This window comes from Berghia stephanieae, chromosome 9 (genome assembly GCF_034508935.2).
Source record: "Berghia stephanieae isolate SIO BIC M18660-M18661 chromosome 9, UCSD_Bste_1.3, whole genome shotgun sequence".
Lineage (NCBI taxonomy): Eukaryota > Metazoa > Mollusca > Gastropoda > Nudibranchia > Aeolidiidae > Berghia > Berghia stephanieae.
In genome coordinates, this window is record NC_088368.1 from 25,228,115 (window position 1) to 25,250,816 (window position 22,702).

At 34.2% G+C, this 22,702-nt stretch overlaps 1 protein-coding gene across 2 annotated transcripts in view; it reads left to right on the forward strand.

Moving 5' to 3' along the window:
* The window catches only part of LOC144979922 (zinc metalloproteinase nas-4-like), a 50,331-nt gene extending 28,053 nt beyond the window's left edge, over positions 1 to 22,278 (forward strand). Inside the window, exons 9-16 of one of the 2 annotated variants that reach the window (XM_078927206.1) lie at positions 6,401 to 6,533; positions 12,687 to 12,813; positions 15,577 to 15,777; positions 17,377 to 17,487; positions 18,029 to 18,145; positions 19,438 to 19,548; positions 20,463 to 20,573; positions 22,140 to 22,278. In XM_078927206.1, coding sequence (XP_078783332.1) covers positions 6,401 to 6,533; positions 12,687 to 12,813; positions 15,577 to 15,777; positions 17,377 to 17,487; positions 18,029 to 18,145; positions 19,438 to 19,548; positions 20,463 to 20,572 — 910 coding nt within the window. In that variant the 3' untranslated portion in view covers position 20,573; positions 22,140 to 22,278. The remainder of the gene's footprint in view (positions 1 to 6,400; positions 6,534 to 12,686; positions 12,814 to 15,576; positions 15,778 to 17,376; positions 17,488 to 18,028; positions 18,146 to 19,437; positions 19,549 to 20,462; positions 20,574 to 22,139) is intronic. The other variant, XM_078927207.1, reaches the window with a different exon arrangement.
* Positions 22,279 to 22,702: the final 424 nt, after the last annotated feature.

Sequence of the window (22,702 nt, forward strand, 5' to 3'; positions counted from 1 at the left end):
TAGGTATATGAATGGGTGACAATAACAATGAAAGATTGTGATTACAAATCATTGTGATGAACAACATGATGGCAATGTGATTACAAATCATTGTGATAAACAATAGTGATGGCAATGAAGCATGATTTAAGTCGATGATATGAAGGTAATTTACTAAATGAAATGAATGAAAATGTAAATGAAATATTGACATTTCAATTATTAATCATAAATGAGTGAAAATTCATAACAATGATAGATAAAGAGAAGATTTCCCAAATCATGAATGGGTATGGTATATATAACCAAACAATACTCAATGTTACATTAAGTTGGGTCATCATGTTTACAAATAAAATTATCGAAATTGTGCGTTCTGATTTGGCATAGTTTGCGAGGTAACTAACAGTATGCATGGGAGGTTAAGTTATACCCTTCTCACGTGTTTATACTAATCGAGAAAGTAGGTCGGCGTGAATATTTTCACAGCCTGGTATGTGAGAGATACTGAAAGTGTAATTTTGCAAAAATAGACTCCACCTTAGTACTCTACTATTATTCATTTTGTTATTTCTTATGTACGTGAGTGGTTTATGGTCCGTTTCGACCACAAACTCTTTTAGCAGTAGATATCTGCTGAATGTCTTTAAAGCAAAGACGATGGCCAGTCCTTCACGCTCTATTACAGAGTATCGTGATTCTCTGTCCAATAATTTTCTGCTTGCATATAAGCAAGGCATTAGAGTTCCCTCATGTTCCTGTAATAGTACACCTGCGATGCCCTTATCAGACGCGTCAGTTCTTACAACAAATTCTTTTGATATGTCGGGTAATTTAAGAATTGGTTCTGAACAGAGTAATGCCTTTAATTGGTTAAAGCTATTCTGACACGCTTCTGTCCAAACAATTTTGTTCGGTGACCCATTCTTTGTCAGATTTGTTAGCGGTGTCGCGATGTGCGCGAAGTTGTAAATGTATTTCCTGTAAAAATTTAGGAACCCAAGTACTTTGCGTACTTCTTTTTTTGTCTTAGGTGGTTGCAATTGTGCGATTTTTGTTTGTTTTTCTGTCTCGGGTGTCTGTGTCCCATGACCAACGGTATGATTGATCCTGCATTTGAAGCTTCGATATTAGTAAACATAGGTTGCGACACTGTGTCTCTATCAAAATATTTTTTTAGCATATTTGCATGGAATGTCTTTGTTGTGTTGTTAATTTTAATCTCGTAATTAACATTAGATTTTACTGCTGTTATTTTGAATGGTCCTTTCCATGTAGCTAAAAGTTTACTCGAGTCATCGGGTAAGAGTATTAGTACTTTGTCACCAATCTCAAATTTTCTTGACTTGCTTTTTCGATCGGAGTATTCCTTGTATTTCTCTGCTTTTTTAGTGACGGATTCCTGTGCTAGCTTACATGTGTCCTCTATTCTGTCTTTCAGGTTTCTTACATATTCGTAAGCAAACATAATTTCGTTATTGTCCTCCTCATTCCCTTTACAAATGTCGGCTACTATATTAATCGGGCCGCGAGGTGATCGTCCATACATCAACTCAAATGGGGAGTAGCCTGTAGATTCTTGGGGTATTTCTCTATATGCAAATAGGATTGCTGGTAAGTATCTGTCCCAATCATCTGGTTTTTCTGCTGACACTTTTCTTAACATATTCTTTAGAGTGCCATTAAATCTTTCACAAAGACCATTTGCTTGGGGGTGGTAGGGAGTTGTGAATGAGTGTTGGATTCCCATGAGTTTCATGGTTTCATGCATCATATGTGATGTAAATTGGGGTCCATTGTCCGACAGTATCTCATTTGGTATGCCTATTCTAGTAAAAATTGTCATCAATGCTTCAGCTATGTGATCCGATATAGTTGATTTCAATGCTATCGCTTCTGGCCACCTGGTTGCGTAATCGACTAGTGTTAGTATGTGTGTATGGTTTCTATCTGATTTTGTTAAAGGGCCTATAATGTCAATTGCAACTTTTTGAAAAACTTTTTCAATAACTGGGGTTGTCTCTAATGGCAATCTCGGTATTCTGCCTTTTGCGACTCTTCTTTGGCATGTGTCACACGATTTCACATATTCTCGGACGTCTTTAGTAATTCCAGGCCATGTGAAATTCTCGGATATTCTCTTCAATGTGGAAGAGCTCCCAAGATGTTCAGAAGTTATTGAATCGTGCGCTATTCCAAGGATTTTGTTTCTGTAAATACTCGGCGTGACCAGTTGTTTAGCTATTTTGTGTCTTTTCCTATGTGTCCTGAACAGAATATCTTTTTCAATGATGTATTCAACTTTTGATTTCGTCCCTTTGTTTGCGATATTGAAATATGGTGTTAAAGTCGGGTCCTTTTTCTGTTCTTCAATGAACGTGTTCCTGTCAAATTGTTGTGGTTCAAGAGAAATAGTCATTGGCTTCTCTGTTGTCTTAGTCATCTTTCTTGTTTCTGCTAGACAAGCTGTTTCTTGGGTTAATGACCATTCTTTTACATCTGTTGGGTTGTCTTTAAGACCTTTTATATTGTCAACAATAACATCAGCGACGGGGTTGGGAAGTATACAGCATTCCACTATTCCTGTATAGTATGGGGTTTCTATGTACACGTTAGCTGTTTCAAAGGTTTCGACTGTGCCACTGAATGTGATGCATTGTACCGTTTTTCCAGTTTTGTCTTCGTCATTGATCAAAGATGCTTTTATTCCTACTGTACTGCATCCTGTGTCTCTCAATATTTTGCAATCAGTTCCATTAGCTTTGCCTTCACAAAAAAATAGCGATCCTGATTTGTGAGTTTGTGTTAAAAGTGACATACCTTTCACGCAATAAACATTTATATTTTCTCCTGACATTACTCGTGTCTGATTGTTTACACTTGTTTGGAGTGATGCATTTGCAGTTTCTTTTGGATATCCCACGATTTTGTAACATTTGTTTGCTGTGTGGCCTTTCATTCCACAATATTGACATTTAATTATAGGTTTGTTGGTTTTCTTATACTCAGTATTATTGTCAGTGCTATTTCTTGTTTTGTTTTGATAGGGTCGGCTATGGTCTCTATTGAACTGTTTGTTCCATGGTTTGTTACTATGGTCATCCTGTTTCACTTGCGTGTTCCGAGTGATTGATCGGCTCGTTCTATTTGAGTACTGAACTTTAGGTGTACCTGGACTCTGAGCAGCAGCAGCGTAGTATGGTTCCTTCAATGTTCTGCTAAGGGGTGTCAATGGATGTGCGCTGTTAAAGTTTTCTGCGTAGATTTTTAATTTGTCCAAGTTTTCTGGCTTTCTCTCTTTAAAGAATGCGACTAAATCTGGGTTGCAAGCTTGATAGATTCGATTCTTCAGCGTGAGATAGTAAAGGCCTGCAAAGTCGTCTTGTTTTACGTTTGCCAACTCAAGCCACCGATTTAGAAATTGAGTAATTCGGTTCACGAATGTATTAAAGTCTTCTCCACTTTCCGGTTTTGCAGTGTGAAACCTTTCCTGGTAACCATCTTCCGTTAATCTAAATCTTTTTAGTAGAGCGTCTTTAATTTTTCCATAGTCATCTGCATCTTCAGTTGTTAAGGTATAGAAAACTTTTAGCGGTTCTCCAGATAAGCAGTTAATCAAGGCTGTGGCCCATTTGCTTTCTGGCCAAAGATAACCTTTAGCCTGAACTTCGAATCGGTGTAAGAAGGATTCTAGACAGTCTGAGCGTTCATCGTATGTTGGCATGCGTGGAAGTTTCACGAAAAATTCATCACTATTATTATGTTTTCTTTCATGACCGGTTTTTGTTTTTTCCATTTCCAGCATCATTTGGGTCCTTTTGGTTTCTTCTTCTGCTAAAGCTATTTGTCTTTTTAGTTCCCTTTCCTGGACTCTTTCTTCTCGTTCTTCTCTACGTATTCTTTCTTCATTTTCTTCTCTACGAATTCTTTCTTCATTTTCTTCTCTACGAATTCTTTCTTCATTTTCTTCTCTACGAATTCTTTCTTCATGTTCTTTTTCTTCTCTACGAATTCTTTCTTCATTTTCTTCTCTACGAATTCTTTCTTCATGTTCTTTTTCTTCTTTTACTTTCTCTTCGCACCATGAAAATATTCTTTCCTGGGGTATTTCTAAGTCCTTTGCGAGACTTAAGTATCTTTTATATGCTTCCATGTTGCAATAAATTAGTTACGATGTTTTATATATATATATATTGACAGGATACTGTTACTGACTGTTTTATTTATTTACACTTACTGGAATGAACTGTTCTATTTTTAGAAATCTCTCTCTCTTATTTCAACTTATTATGTATGTTGAATTTGATGCCTTTTATCGTTATATCTTATAAAGCAATGTGTCAATACAATGCGGAGTTATTATGACTTGTGTCAATAACAATGTGTCAATCGCGTGTACTCTAAACTATGTTACTACGAAAAATGTATCACCAATGTTTGTGACTCGTCGCTAGTTTGTGTACAATTATTGGCAATGACGCTAATATACTAGAGTGTGATAACAATAATAGGATGCCAAAATAATCCCAAGTTATCTATCACTAAATATAACACGACGGCTAATAGACTCCTTTTATTATTATTTAGTTTTTAAAGACTCACTTTTCAGAACATAATATATAAGTGGTTTTCGGTAACAGTAATATGCCAAAAATGCATTTAAAACAAATCACTATGCAAAACAAATCACGATGTCTATAGTTACTATGTGATGCCCAACTCATGTAAAAGAGAATAATGAAGGATATATTTACCAACTCAGTTCGTGGCTGGGACCTCTCTCTTGTTCAATGGTTGTTCAACAATTGTAATTAGGCATTGAAGAGTGTTTAACAGTGATGTCTGAAATACAAAACAATAAAATATGGTAAGATTTACAATAGTTACAAAATGAGTTCACAACACTGAGTGATTGGTTGATAGGTGAATGAATCGTTATGGAATGTAAACATATTGAAAACAATTCATGAATGAGGCAAACAACAAAATGAAATGAGTGATATAATAAACAAAGTGGACAAGGAATGAATGAATGAATGAAAAACTGAGTGAATAGATGAATGAATGAATGGATAATGTATGAATGAAAGAATGAAGGGAGGAATAAATGTATGAATGATTGGATAAATGAGTGAATAAACGAATGAATGGATGAATGAATGAATGAATGAATAAATGAATGAACAATGAATGAATGAATAATTTATAAATGAATAAATGAATGAAGGAATGAATCAATAAAATGCTATTCAATTTGAATGAAAGAATGAATGGATAAATTGCTATTCCATTTAAATGAAGAAATGAAAAAGAAAAAAAAAATTAATCCTGTAAATAGGGAGTTCAATTAAAATATGATCAAGTGGGGCAATTAAGAGTTTTACAATTTAAACTTTAAAGTTAGATGAAATAGATATAAGTAACTAAATAAATTCAATTCTTTATATGTGTCCCCTCCAAAATGTCATGGTCTCAAGTGAGTAAAGAGCTACTCGACTATGCATAAAGATATATGTAGAATGAGGCCCCAGAATTTACTAGTTACTATAAATGAAAAACAATTAACGATTTGTTTACAATGAAATAAAAATAATGATGAAATTTAATTAAAAGAGATAAACAGTGATCGTGGCAGTTACAAATAGAGATTTGAATATTTTACGTAACTTATGATAATATGTCAGGTTCATAAGTTTACGTTCCCAGGCAGTTGATGGGCTTGGATGATCTATTCCTCTGATAACAGGATTGGACTCGTAAAATTCCACTTCCAGGCAATTGGTAAGAAGTTATTGTGTAGTCCTTTGACAGCGGGCTTGGGTTTGATCCTTGAAGATTATACAATCAAAGTTAAAAGCTCCGGCGTCTTAATGGTGTAGATATAATATCTACAAAGTCCCAAAAGATAAAAATCTTCCAGTATATATATATAGGAATAGAGCGACTGGCCGTCCGGCATAGATTGTGGAGAGAAAGTGAGTGTCGAATGTTAGACCTATCAGCTTTTATAATAAGTGGCTACGTGACAGAATGTAGAACGAAAAGTATTCACTAATTAGAAATTAATTCGAGGGAAGGCTATAAAAGGAAAGACGATCTAATATTAGAAGGTAAAGTTTATCTAAGCCTACCGAAATATAACTGGAGTGAGATGAATTCAGTTCTTAATAAAATAAAATTTAATAAGATAATTGTGAACAACCTTTACTGTGACAATCTTAATTGCCCCTAATTTACCTGACAAATAAACATACATGCACACACACACAAACACACACACACGCACGAACACACACACACATTCATACGCATAAAACAGAAAAAAAAACAAAAAACTTTAAGAGACCTCATATCAAAATACATTATAAAAGTTTATATCAATTTGACATTTATGTTTTTACTTTATAAATCTTTTTTCAAGTTATGTGATAATACAAAATCATAACATCCAAAAAATGAACTTGGACCAATTTGACAAATATACGTTTGGCAAGACCCTTGTTGATGTCGGTGTTCCTTATGATTACATGAGCATCATGCACTACGGGAAAAAGGTAAGTCATTTTATATCTATACAGTGCACCCCAAATGCATTGCACAATACACCATTTTCAAGCAAATAATTTGAGTCACTCCGGGGAAATGTTCTGCATGTAGCTTGAGGCACTTTTGAAATAATATGGCTAATAAAAGGTATTTAGGGAATTTAAGATTAATATTAATATTTGAGTTCCCAATAACGTCATCCTTTCACAGAGTTCTAAAGTAACATTTTTCTTTATCGATTCTCAAACGTTTACGAGGGCACTTACACTTTGAAAAGAGAAAGATCGAGGTTCGAAGACGTTTTGATACACATTTGCTGTTTCATATGGGCAAAAAAGCAAATAGTTTCTAAATTTTGAAATAAACGGCAAAGTGTAAATCATTTTGTATTGTCTTTAATCCGTAACAATATCTCAATTTCCATATAAACGAGATATGTGGACAATATATATATATATATATATATATATATATATATATATATATATATATATATATAAATTATAAAACAAAAACCATGAAATAATAGTGCTCAACTTTAGTATAAAAGGAGCAATTTATAAACATTTGAAATATAATTAAGGTTTGGCATGCAGGTGTATCCTATTTTGATGGTGGCACCTATCAACCATTTTCAAAACCCAACAACATCCCATTGTACGTTCATAGACACAGCAATCATCCGCCATCTATAATAAAAAAACATCCCCGAGAGCATTAACAAACGACTATCTAACAACTCTACAAACAACAACATATTCAACGATGCAATCCCACCGTACACAAACGCACTACAAAAAAGTGGATATAACTACAAACTAGAATATGAGGAAGAGACCATTACCACCCCAACAAAAAAAATGACAAAGAAAACGACACATAACATGGTTCAACCCACCCTACAGCAAGAATGTGACACCTTCTATTGGTAACATATTCTTCAATCTACTACAAAAATGCTTCCCTCCCGGTCACGTTCTACACTCAATCATGAACAAAAACACCATCAAAATAGGATACACCTGCATGCCAAACATACAAAACATTATTTCATCCAACAATAACCGAAAACTATCACAGCCAGATCAGCCCAGCAACAACCTAGAGAAAAAATGCAACTGTAGGACCCAGACAACATGCCCACTAAACGGCAATTGCCTGACTCAAAACGTAATTTATCAAGCCACAGTAACACGACCAGACACACCAAAACAAGAAACATACATTGGCCTCACCGAGTGTCCATTCAAAACCAGATACAACCTGCATACATCTTCCTTCAGAAACATACACAAACGACATTCCACTACACTAAGCGAACACATTTGAAACATCAAAGAAAAAAACATACAACACAGCATCACATGGAAAATCATCTCCAGAGCACAGTCGTACTCCCCATCTTCTAAGATTTGCAACCTCTGCTTGGAAGAAAAATTATTCATCATCACTAAACCGAACATAGCAACACTCAACAGAAGAAATGAACTAACTTCCTCATGCAGACATAGAAACAAACACCTTTTATGTAATTACGAACCTCCATAAACACGAATCTATAAAAATACGAAAACACAACAATCTACTTTCACTTCCACTTCCTGATGAGAGCAACGCTCGATAACAACGTTGTAGAAGTCAAACTATCTTAATTATATTTCAAATGTTTATATATATATAATTGTACAAGTCTCTACCTTGATCTATGCAATGGGACAAGAGCCAGAAAAGATTTTCAAATCTTTTGCATTTGAAAATGAAGAGGAGAAGGATGACTACGATGTCGTTCTTGCGAAATTTGAGGAATATTTCATCCCAAAGAGAAATGTTATTTTTGAAAGAGCAAAATTCCTCAAGAGAAATCAACAGGACAACGAATCTATTGAAGAATATGTTGGATCGCTGTATGAATTATGCGAAACGATTTTCAAATCTTTTGCGTTTGAAAATGAAGAGGAGAAGGATGACTACGATGTCGTTCTTGCGAAATTTGAGGAATATTTCATCCCAAAGTTAAATGTTATTTTTGAAAGAGCTAAATTCCTCAAGAGAAATCAACAGGACAACGAATCTATTGAAGAATTTGTTGGATCGCTGTATGAATTATGCGAACACTAACTTCAATGACAGAAACACTCAAATAAGAGACAGATTGGTCATAGTAATTCAAAATGAATGGCTTCAATTGAAAGAAGACTTAACCCTAGAAAAAGCCATTGAAATTTCGAGAAACGAATTAATTAAACAACAAACTCGGAATGTCTAACCAGAGAAGTTGAGGATATGAGCCTATGGAAAATGCACCGGGAGGCACTGCCAGTGAACGCGCAGATATATAGAACGGTAAAGTTTGCTGCCCCAAACGTAAACAATAACAAGTTGCTAGTGATTTCCGTTAGGGACCGGAATAATTTACGCACAATATAGGTCTCCCAATTTTGTAGTTTGAGTTGTAGGCAATACACTTTCAGTATTAAAAATATGTTTACATAAAATCTAACAGTTGCAGAAATAATAATATAAGACTAAATTATTCTGAAAATCAGGCTCCGAATAATTCTCGTTTTGTTCATACCAGCGCAATAATTTGCTCTGGTCTAAAAATAGATAGACGTAACTTTTGATAAATTTTACCTTTTGTTCCATAAAATATCCATATCTAGACATTATTTGATGCATGATCGAGTATTTATGAATATGTGTTTCTTTTGCCACCTAACAGCCAAATTTTAAAGGTTATTTTCTTTCTATTATTTACATTGGAACGTGAGCTGTCAAGACAGGAACATGTGGTTTGCCATGTGCTTCTCGACCTTTGTTTACGTTTGGGGCAGCAAACTTTACTGTTCTATAGCAGGAGACAAGGAGTATTCAAAAATCAAAATACTCAGAGAAACAATAAAAACAATTTCCCGTCCACAAGAGATAGGGGGGAGCCAATGTTATGCTGACGATGTGGAACGATTCATCAGGCGAGAGCTTGTCCGGCTTATGGAAAAAAAAATTGTTTGAAGTATAAAAAGATAAACCATTTCGCAAGATGTAAAAATACAAAGGATATCGGAGCGACATGTATCGATACCGTAATACAAGAGGAGGCAGGCAGCTTCTTAGGGTCAGTTCGCGACAAGGAGAGAGGTGACGTTGCGTGGAGTGTGAAATTACCAATCAACGGCAAGATTGTCAACTTCAAAATTGACACAGGGGCAGACGTATCAACTATACCAAGACACATTTTCAAGACCTTAAAATTTAAAAATAAACTTCACGAATAAATGAAATACAAATTCCTAGAACTGTCTTTGCCACCACAGGGGTAATGAAAACACAACCCGTAAAAATTGAGTTTAATGATAATGCAGTGCCGCATGTAACAACTGTACCAAGGCGTGTACCAATTCCATTATTGGAAAAGGTGAAAAAAGTATTAGAAAGAATGAGAAGCATGGGGAAAATTGAAGAAATAACAGAACGAACGGAATAGTGTGCGCCCATTGTTGTTGTTCCAAAACCTGGAAGTGATCAAATTAGACTTTACGTCGATTTAAATATAGCAGTTAAAAAGAGAAAGATTTACACTACCTACTGTAGATGACATAGCTGAAGAGTTATTAGGGGCACAGTTTTTTTTTTACCCGAATCGATTGCGCGTCTGGATTTTGGCAAATCTCCTTAGAGGAAACGAGCGCAAAACTGATTACGTTTATTACACCTTATGGCAGATAATACTTCAAAGTCTTACCATTTGGTATTACCAGCGTAAGTGAGATTTTTCAGAGAAAAATGAAAGATCTTATAAAAGACTGTGAAGGCTCAGATTGTTTTATTGATGACGTTATTATTTTTCGACGCACAGAAGAGGAACATGACAAAAGATTGCAGGAACGTCTTAAAGAAATTGAAAAGTCAGGGCTGAAACTAAATAAATACAAATGCGAATTTAAGAGGACGGAAATAAAATCTTTAGGATTTAAAATAAACAAAGACGGCATGGCACCTGATGGTAAGAAAATCAGGACTGTGCAAGAATTAAGTGATCCAAAAAATGCATCGAAACTTAAAAGTATCCTGGGAATCACCAATTTCCTAGGAAGGCATTTACCGAACTTATCAACAACCTTGAAACCTTTATATAATTTGCTGAAGAAGACTGCCACCTGGTACTGGGGACCTCAACAAGTAGAGGCTCTTAATAAAGGCAAGTCGATAATTACGAATGCACCAGTGCTTGCTTTCTATGATCCTCTATAACCAACTATTGTCACAGCCGATAGTAGCTCATTCGGAGTGGGAGGAGCGCTACTTCAAAACCATGGAGACGAAATACGACCAGTCGCATACTGCTCTCGAACACTTACTCCTACAGAAAGAGGATATGCGCAAATAGAGAAGGAAACGTTAGCCGCTGTATGGGCGTGTGAAAACTTTTCCTGATTTTTAATAGGCTTGAAGTCATTCACACTCGAGACTGATCACAAACCAATCGTACCACTCATAAATACAAAAGACCTTGACCGGACACCTCTGAGATGTTAACGGCTACTGATGAGACATGATATTTAATCCTATTGCAATCTATAAACCAGGGAAAATCTTACATTTGGCAGACACTATGTCTATAAAGCCACTCCAGATTAAAGACAAAGCGCTGGAAATGGATGTTAATGCGTATGCAAATAGCATTGAAACACACCAGTGGAAAGCAGACTTCGATTTCATAAGAAAGAAGACAGAAGAAGAAGATGAAATGAGCCAACTGAAAGGACTAATCAAACAAGGTTGGCCGAAACACATAAATAATGTACCTGTAAGCTTGAAGAAGTACCACGAAGAGAGAAGCAGAATAAGTATACTTCATGGACTCGTGGTTAAAGATAAGCGCATTGTTATCCCGCAAAGCATGAGAAAGGATGTTCTAAAACAAGGGGCGCCAAGGAATCAATAAATGTCGGGTACGAGCTATACAATCAGTGTGGTGGCCCAACATCAACAAGGAAATACTAAGCATGATTGAAAATTGAAAACAATGTGAAGAAGCAAGACCGACTAACAGGAAGGAGATTCTGAAGATACATTACTGACAGTAACAGCAAATGCGTGTTGATGTTAATGTTGTGGTTCATATAACATGGCCTGTAGGTTTGGTTATCAAACCGATCTGACTAGCAGATCAATTAAGTTGTCTGACTAGCAGACTTAGGGAATCAAGAATACTGAACAATCTTCATAAATTCGAACATTTGGCATTTGATGGACTGCTTTTAATTGAAATTTAATGAAATACATATACTAGGAATAAAACGTGAATGTGTGTGATAGGTTTGCTGAATTTATTTGGAATAAATTACAAGATCAAAACCAATATATTATATTTTTACTTAAAAGGGGAGATGTCATATAATTAGATTATATTATTATGTTATATTAATATAGTACATGGGGTGGATTAAAAAGTGGAAATAATAAACGGTAATGATTGAGATGTTCAAGCAGATAAGACGTGTTTGTTGAGTCTGTCATTAATTTAAGAATATATAAGCCCACAATATGACAGTGGCAAAGAGAATTAAATTTAGGCGTGCAATTTAATTGGTCGCTCGTGTAGTGTGTTTCTTTCTTACGAAACCCGCTTAAACCCGACTAAACCCGATAAAGTTATGGGGTTAAACTTAGGCATCCTTATAACGGCGAGTGACCTATTTAACCTCGTATGTAGTTGGGACGGATATGACAAGAGATGAATTTAAAAATATATATTTATCTAATACACTCTACTTCACTGTATAAATATTCCTTAAATGAGTGGTAATCCATTGGGAATAACGTTCAGTTCTGACACCATGTCATATTGTGGGCTTATATATTATTACACCAATGACAGATTCGACAAACACCTTATATCTGCTTGAACATCTAAATCACAACCGTTTATTATTTCCACTTTTTAATCCACCCCGATTACTATAATATGATACCATAATCTACTTATGTGACAGTCAAATTTGAATTCCTTATGCCGAAATTGCGTTTTCTTTTCGTACATTTGTCCTGCAAACACTCGAGATTGAAACTACGAAGTTACGATGTTCCCAATATAAAAGCTAATATATAGATATAACTTTTCGTTCATTATCTTTCTAACGCTGTATTTTTCCTTTCAGGCTTTTACTCGCCGTGGAGGAATTACAGTATACACAAAGGATCAGAGATATCAAGACTTAATTGGGCAACTGGCGTTGAGTTTTTATGACATCAAGACAATGAATCTTTTGTACAAATGTCCAAGAGGTAATAAAAGAAATAATGTTGTTTTTTTGTTGTCACTTTTCACGTAAAACAAGATTTAGCTAAATGTTATCATGCAGTGATTAATTGTTCATTGTGATCATACACACGCAAGGGCGGCGATCTTCACCTCTGATTTTTATTGCACGGGATTGTACCCTAGAAAAAGGAAAGCTAACCTTTTTCTAGGATTGTGCTTTGTTAAAGCGTTATAATCTCATATGACCATGAACGATTTAACTTTTTTCATACCTACTATTTTCAGATTTTCCCCAAAATCTCACAGCCATCCAACACAAAAATACTCTTTTCTTACTCAAACAGAAAAGCAAAAAATACAAAATATAAAATATAAAATTGATCGTCAAAATGAACTCTACAACACATTGTCACGTTTTTATTGCTATATATATATATATATATATATATATATATATATATTATATATATATATATATATATATATATATATATATATATATATAGGCCTATATATATATATATATATATATATATATATATATATATATATATTATATATATATATATAAGTTATAAAATAAAGACCACGAAATAAAATCGCTCGACTTCAATGTCAAAGGACTGGTAAATCTATGTAAATATAGAATTATTGTTTACTTCTACAGTACTCTTCAATACCACTAGGGCAATCTACGGGAATTGTGGGTAATCGTTATTGTTGTTTATGATTGTGTAGTGTTTCATACTTCATGTGATGTTATTTTGGTGTCAAGATTTTTATGGTGGTTTGAAGTTGCAGAGAAGTTCACGGTGGAAAATAGCTTGCATTTTATTTGTAGAGTACATTAAATATTCCCCAGGGCAATAATTATTACATCGATGGCATAAAAACGACCGTAATATTATTTATAATTTATTTAGTATTTATGAAGCGTAGGTGCGACTCTGCCGGACCTCTACTTCATGACCTGCATTGGCTGCCTGTTGAGAAAAGAATTAAATTCAAAGCTTGTGTTTTAGTGTATCGTTGTCTTGAAGGTACTGCCCTTCCTACCTTTCAGAACTAATTGAAAGATATTCAAAACCTCGCCCCTTACGTTCGGCCAGTGATTCCACAAAACTAGTTGTCCCTCGAATTCGGAAAAATGCTGGAATGAGATCCTTTTCTCATTTCGGACCCTCTATTTGGAACGCCTTACCGCAGAGCATTCGTGAAAAAGAATCTTTGTCTATTTTTAAACGTTCGCTTAAAACATATTTGTTTCGATTTTAGTAGATGGTATGAGAAGCAAGATAGGTTTGGTTTGTGTTGTGTGTTGTGTTGTGTGTGTGTATGTGTGTGTGTGTGTGTGCTTGTGTGTGTGAATGAGTATGTTTCAGCCAAAGTAATTTGTAATTTAAGCGCTTAGAGTCTGGTGTCTCGGAGTTATAGCGCTATATAAGTTTTCAGCATTATTATTATTATTATTATTATTAATATCAGCAGTAATATTAGTTGACGTTGTTAATAGGTTAAACTTGTTTAAAATTTGTGTAAATGCGAATACCTTCATGTGATCAAGTGAATGATATCAATATGAATGCCACGATTTGCTGAAAAATGCCAACACACACAAACATACACGCAATTAGAACATACTACTACATAACAACACTGATCACCGCTAAATCAACAACAAAACGGAAGTAATAATACTTGATGTCATAAATAGATGAAGCAAAATGACAACTTTTTACAGTGAAGAAATTGGTTAATTTTGAGAGTGTTAGTATCGTCGGTACGTATTTTATGATATCTGTCTGACTCAACGAAATTTCAAACTGACTTTAAATTATAAAAGGAAATCAAGTTATCTGTTTATCTATCTGTAAAAAATACATTTCTTAATTTCAAATCTTTCAGTAGAGTTGTGCGCCGTATCATTTTTTTATTGACTCAAATAAGCACAATGTTCTCCACAATGCTATATTTTTTAAAGAAAGTATTTTATCATTATCTTCAGTGCATTCGAGTCTTTGTCACTTTAGTGGGTTTTATTTTCGTTTTGTTTTTTCTTCTTTGTTGTGTTGTTGTTGTTGTTGTTGTTGTTGTTGTTGTTGTTTTTCAAAAAAACTTCCTGTCCCATCACTGTTTATGTCTATTTACGCCATTCACACTACACAGCTCTCATTCGTCCTTAGTGTCTTATTCGTCGTGTTTTGTTGATAAAGGGGAAATCAGAAACGTCCACAGTATGTCTTCGTCTATTAAATTGAGGCTTATAATTCATCACTTATCGTTATTTTTTGCTACGAGCTTCAAGCAGCAACTTGTTCATTAATCAACCAGCACCGCCAACGGAGGTGTATAAAAACGCCACCAAACATGATCACCAGAGTACTGTACTGTAAGGTAAGTTCTCAATCCCAGGATCGTCTTTCAAATTTTCCCACGTCTGCTACTTCAGGTATATTTTCGCAGTTGATTTTCTTACCACAACCTATTTTTACACAGGGACAACTGTATGTTGCTATGTCACGGGTCAGAGGCTATAGTGGATTACACTTCATGTTGGGCCACACAGAAAAATAAACAGAGGGTGTACTAAGTTACACAGACATCGTTGTTTACCAATCTGCCCTCATTAAATGATGGTGGGTACAGTATATATATATATATATATATATATATATATATATATATATATATATATATATATATATATTCAAAGTAAAATATAAACCTATTTCTGCTTGACGAAACAGGTTAAAAAGCTACTTTGCTTCTTTTCTTCCTGGTTTTAGACAGCAGATGCAGAATAGATCACAAACATTGCCCTCATGAAGGTTTTGTGGGAAAAGACTGCACCTGCTGGTGTAAAGGGGCCATCAACGAGAATAATGATAATCCTGTAGTAAAATGTTCAGATAAATATGGCATTAAAGCCACCCCTCAACCAACCATGCCACCAACACCTAGACCTACGCCTTCACCCAAACCTTCAGGTAATAATAATAATAATAATAATAATAATAATAATAATAATAATAATAATAATAATAATAATAATAATAATAATAATAATGATGATGATAATAATAATAATAATAATAATATTAATAATAATAATAATAATAATAATAATAATAATAATAATAATAATAATAATAATAATAATATTAATAATAATAATAATAATAATAATAGTAATAATAATAATAATAATAATAATAATAATAATAATAATAATAATAATAATAATAATAATAATAATAATAATAACAATAATAATAATAATAATAATAATAATAATAATAATAATAATAATAATAATAATAATAATAATAATAATAATAATGATGAATAAATATGACTGCGCAGTCTCTATGGACGCTTACCGTGAATATGTGCGCCACTTCGAGTTTGTCACTCTTTCTATTATCCAGTCAGGAATCTGCCTGCATAGATCTCTGTCTGGTGCAAGTGTTCTTAGCTTCAGAATGTCATCATGTGTGTTGAGGTACTCAGTACCTTCCGGTAAAGCATTTGAGTTCTTTTTGTTGTTGTTGTTGTTGTTGTTGTTGTTGTTTATTTTGGATTTCATATTCTTAGATATTTGTGAACAACTAACTCAAAACAGTGTTATGCCAAGATACATTTTTTGAAAATCTATTGTAAATGTAAAAACACTGAAAGCAAAGAATTTAGCTTCGCTCTTTTATATAAATCATATTTACTTAATTAAATCACAATTCAGACTAAATCCGTTGTTATAAGTCAAAGGGTCATATATCGGTAATAGGATTCAATAGCCTGATGTCACATTCGCCCAGCAACGAGCAGTTTGGTTCTAAACAAAGAAAATCGGTACATTTATTCTTCAAGCTGGCAAGAAATTTTTCACATGTCATGTTATCAGAATGTATAAAAGTCCAAACGTGATAAATTTATAATGTTCTTGTCCTCTGGATACACTTTTATGCTCGTCGGAGAACTATTTCATAAGGGCGACCGCCATTGTCCCGATAGTTAAGAACCAGTTACTAAGTTACTATGCGTCATAACGAAGGAAGTGACGCCACAACTGTTGAACCCTGTTGGGTCAAATTGAGTTATTGACATTGTTATACTCTTGAGCCGAACGTACACTCGTCTATCTGGTTTTCTGGACTCTACTTTAATAAATATGTTATAGCACAAAAAAGATTAAAATATATTCGAGCAAATAGGGTCTTTTTTTGGTTCTCCTGTTCCGTTCTGTTTTCTTTGTTTTGGTGATCCCAACAAAACACTATATTTAGGCAATTGGTCATATCTTTGGGTTTGAGCTTTAGTTGTTTTTCACCGAAAGTTTTATATTCGGATCTACATAAAAGGTAACTGATTAAATTGGAGTTTGACAGAAGGCTTGTATTCTTCATCGTACTCATCATCTTAAAACAATATCTATTTTGTTTATATAGCTTTCATTTGTCTTCGAAAATCTGAATTAACCTGTAATAATATTGTTTTGAGGTGATGGCTCACATTTCTGTGTCAAAATTGGATCATAAATCACTTTTTTTTCACGAATCATAAAAAAATGTTGCAATCTCTCATTTAAGAATGCCAAGACATCCACACTAGCTGTGCTCCGTGGGCTGCTAAAGGGGAATGTGAATCCAACCCAGACTACATGCTTACAGCTTGTAAAAAGTCCTGCAAAAAATGCAATGGTAAGTGATCGGTTATTCCCTAAAAGTGGATAGCAAAGGAAAAGATTTAATGGAATGATGTCACGTCCGCCCAGCAACGAGCAGCAGGTTGGTTCTAAACAAAGAAAATCGGTACTTTTTATTCTTTATGCTGGCTATAACTTTTTTACATGTCATGTGATCAGAATGTATAAAAATCAAAACATGATCAGATTTATAATGTTTTCTCCTCTGGTTACACTTTTATGCGAAGTATCTCATAATGGCTTCTGCTATTGTTCCGATAGTTTAGAACCAGTTACTAAGTTACTGTCATGCGTCATTACGAGGGAAGTGACGTCACGACTGTTGAAGCGTATTATGAATATATAGCATTGAGAAAAAATTCCTAATTGTTTTTATGTTTGGTCACTTTATTATCCCATTTTTATATCTTCATCAACCGGTTATAATAGTGTTTTGAGACGATGGCGCACATAAATTACTTGTCAAAATTCGATCATAAATGATATGTTGTTATTTTTCTAACGAATCATAATAATGTTACAATCTCTCATTTCAGATTGCCAAGACCTCAACGCTAGCTGTGCTCCGTGGGCTGCCAAAGGAGAATGTGAATCCAATCCCAAATACATGCTTAAGATGTGTAGAAAGTCCTGCACAAAATGCAACGGTGGTGGTTCGTATATGATAACTTTTCAGATCTGTATCGTTACTCTAAATGTAAACACTATACGTTACATACTATTCACTACACGCTACCAATGGTTCAGATGTGTTAGAATGTTAGGAAGAGTGCTTTGTCTGTTTCCTCTTCATAAAAAAAGTCTCTATAGATAGTATGCGCTTGGCCAAGAAGCTCACAACATTGCCATCCGGAGGTATAACGGACAAACACACAAAACTATGTGTAGCCATGCACTTTTATAATCTAGTTAATACAGTTTAGTGAGAATTACTCACAAACCCGGATTGCAAAATAATAACAAAGGCTTCAGTGACGTCATCTTCGTTCAATCAACTCTCAATCTCTTGTCTCTCTTTGTTTTATCTGATTTCTGATCTTCCAATTTTGATTAGTGCATAAGTAATAAAGGCTCTTGTCTATTTTCTGCAATCTGACAGAGCGTACCACATCTCCAGGAGCCTGTGTTTATCTGTGAAAGATTTTCCCAGAGTATTTTGCAATATCACCATAGCTTGTCGCTCCAACACGGAACCCATTCTAAGCATCTCGGGAGCAGAGCCTTAGGTCATGGTCAGTGCATCTCGGCCCATCCTGGCATTCTCTAAGGATGTGCTCCGTCGTCTGCTCTGGGTATCCACATATACACGAGCTAGTCTCCGCCAGCCCACACATTTTCATGCTTCCAGCTCTTCTCCAAAGTTTTGCCCGTGCTCTGTTCAGTGTTACCCATTCATTCCTGGGGAGCTCAGTTCCGTAAGGCAGTTCTTCTCTCGGATCTTCAACGGCTTCATTTGGATGATTCCCCTACTCTCCCCATGCTTTTCGTGTCTGAATAAAATAGATGGTTTAATTCTTTTTTTTTTCATTGCAGACTTTCTTTTGTATTTAAAATTAGCTGAACAATCTGATGATGACCTAAGACTGTTTTGAATTCAATACGAACAATCATTATCAGGGAGGGGTTCCTGCCTGGCCTCCCACACTTTTTTCCACAGGATGCCAATGTCGTAACTCACGGAAAAGGAGAGTTGCTTAGTTAGTGCGTACAATGAGTCTGGCCGCGTTATTTTGAGCAACAAGAATTTTACTCATTTTGTCTTTAGCTAAATTCACCCAGAGGGAGTAACAATAGTCCAATTTGGATAAAACAAGGGAATTAATTCAATGTTCTGCAATCCTTATGATCAGACATTAAAGTGTCTGAGATGTGTTTATAAAATGTTTGTTTCTAAGAATAAGAAATAAGATCAATGTTACAATTTCTGTCCATTTTTTCAATTCAGCTTGTCAAGACCTCCACAAGAGTTGTCCTGGATGGGCTGCCAAAGGAGAATGTGCCTCTAACCCAGGCTTTATGCTTGCATCTTGTAAAAAGTCATGTAACGCATGCGAAGGTGATATTTCTGAAATGATTTTAACTAGGACTATTTAATTCCATTCTTTTGAAATATTCACTAAACGTGTTTAAAAAAGCACTTCACAACGTGTCAACAGTATTACATGGATATAGGGAGCAGAATTACGCCTCTGTTGTATATTCCTTATTTGACATGAGCTCATTTCACACAAGGTTTACTGTGAGAAGATATAAGTATTGGAGCCTTTTAAATAGAGTCAACTTTACGCCATCCATGACGAGATTTTCACTAGGAACGTACAAATCACACGCTGGGTGTCATACTGTTACAAAGATTATTATTATTATTATTATTATTATTATTATTATTATTATTATTATTATTATTATTATTATTATTATTATTATTATTATTATTATTATTATTATGAAGAAATGACAAACAAGAGATTAATTAAACTTCACTGTTTCGTTTGAAATCATATTTCTATAATTATCTTTCTTTTTATTACCTATAATAAATAATCACACACACACACACACACACACAAAACACACGCACACACACACACACACATATATATATATATATATATATATATATATGTGTGTATATATATATAAATATATATATGTATATACATATATATATATATATATATATATATATATATATATATATATATATATATATATATATATATGCACTTACACATGAGTGTTCGGTGTTTTGATTTTTAGAATCTGTTATGTTCATTTTTGTTCGGTATTTATAAGATCAATAATTTTTAGGAAACCTTATTCAATATTAACTTATTTTTTACTAAGCATACGGACTAATCGACATCATATTGTTCATTAACTACCATATGTTGTTAGGGTGTCTCCCACTTTTGTTTCTAATTACAAGAAATAAAGTTAATATTAAAATTCATTTCTTTTTCTTTTCAGACTGCAAGGACGCTAATCCAAGCTGTCCTGCATGGGCCGCAAAAGGAGAATGTACCAAAAACCCTGTTTATATGCTTGCTTCTTGTAAAAAGTCTTGTAATTCGTGCTAAGGTAAGATTTCATGGATTGTGTTAATTTAGGTCAATCAGCCTTTACTCGGTGCAAATTTAATTTTGAGTCAAAGCTCTTTTAAAAATGTCTTATGAAGGGTCATGATGCTGCTGGTGCTTTCCCTTTCATTTTTCAATCATAACTTACTCCTTGCTTACCAATGTACAGCGAGAGAATTTGTGAGGTGATCTTTCAAAAAGTCTAAAAATGTCGAACCTAGATCTATATTATAACATATTAAATAGATGAACAACAGAGCGGAAATCATGTGTCATTTAGCAGGTTTGCAAAATCTAATACATGAGGAAAGTGAGCAATTAGTTAATTAGGATTAATTGATTTAAAAAACTGATTAATTAATTGATTGATTTAATGATTGGCTGATTGGTTTAGTTAATTCATTACTTGAAACATCAATTAAGTGATTAATTGATTAATTAAATAGATTATCGTATGTTTGAGCAATGTTTATTTTGGTTTGTTTACCTCTCTAACGGTCATAGGGTGAGATTTCATTTTCAATCAAAATTTGCATTTATCTAATAAGTTAAGTAATGAATTTCATCCCGCCTGAGAGCGTTTTACATAGCGAGTTCGTGTCTACAATCATAGAACCTATTTCTATAAATAGAGTATTGCAATAACTGCTTTCTTCAACGATTGATATGCCTGATACATGATGAATATATAAATATATAGCACGAGTTATTTCCTTGACATCTTGTCGAGGAGATGAGTATTACAATAACAATAAAGATAGAGAGAAAAAAAAACATTACTTGAGCTTCCTTTCAACAAAAAAATTGTTATGTCCGGCCACATTGAAGGGATTTAGAATATAGTTACCTAATCGTAAAAATACGTATAAACAACACATCATAGATATCTCTTGGCATATTGTTAGCCTTGAGCTAAGCGCAATGCCCAATCTAGATAACTTAACTTGCATTACCGGAGTTCCGACTCCCTACAGAGGTTGAATGTCCTGGAACGCCATTCTTCACGCTCAAGGTCCATTTCCGAGCAGTCGATTATCTTTTTTGTACCAGTTGCCTCCACATTAGTTCCAGGAATTCCTTGGTTTGCCTAGTGGCAATTTAGATTAGTAATCAGTAATAACAACGTTACCTCTGTGTTCCGTGGTACACCTAGATCCAAGGCAGTCCATATACAAAACCAAATTTCAAATTGATATACGTGTCTAGAATACGTATATTTTTTGTGTCGTTTAAAGGCTTGAATACGATACTCATACTCGTACTAATTTGAGTCAAGTTTATTGGATATTTAGAGTACTCACAACAAGGCACATTGATGAGTCGAAAGTTGTTTTTTAAAAAAGTATTAGTATCACCAATCATGCCACTGACGACAACAGTTAACCATTGTCACAAGAGTGGCAAAGTGTTTCTAACCCATGGACCAAGTTTAATTAAGTTTGAGAAAAGAACTAAAATTTTATCATCCATTGTTTTCTTACATCTATGTATAGAGGCATTGGAAAGTATTTAAAACTATATTACTCAGTCTATAATTATTTCATTGTAAAACCAATTTTATTTTCAGCTTTATCGCCCAATTGATAAGAGAGATGGAGACCTGAAATCATTCAGTCCTCTACGTCAAGAACTAGTCAAACAACTGATTTGCATGTTTATCAGATGTTTTTATTATAAAGTCGAATAAAATGATTTTTAAAAAATTATGTATCCTTTCCTGTCTTTTCAATAAAACCTTATTGGTCTCGCGTTTGTAGATTTGTTACTATTAAGGAAACAGTTGTAAAATAGAATAAAGGGCCTTTTTCAACTTTATAATTTGAAATACAATTTAACAGGTCAGAAATTAAAATATTCATTATGAGTGACAATATAAAATACCCTGAACCGCCAAGAATTAAGATGGACAATATTCAAATCAACAAAGCATGAAAATGCCGACACAATCTTTGGTGAGGATTGCACATTAGAAGACAAACTGAATTAATTAGTAGTAACGCAATGTCTTTTGTGCGGCTATGTGGTTTAATGGTATGCCACTCGCTTTCGGATCGGAGGATCCTGGCTTCAAACCTCGTTTGGCGCATAGTTGAACACCTGGAAAAGACTCTTTACTCACATTTCTCATCG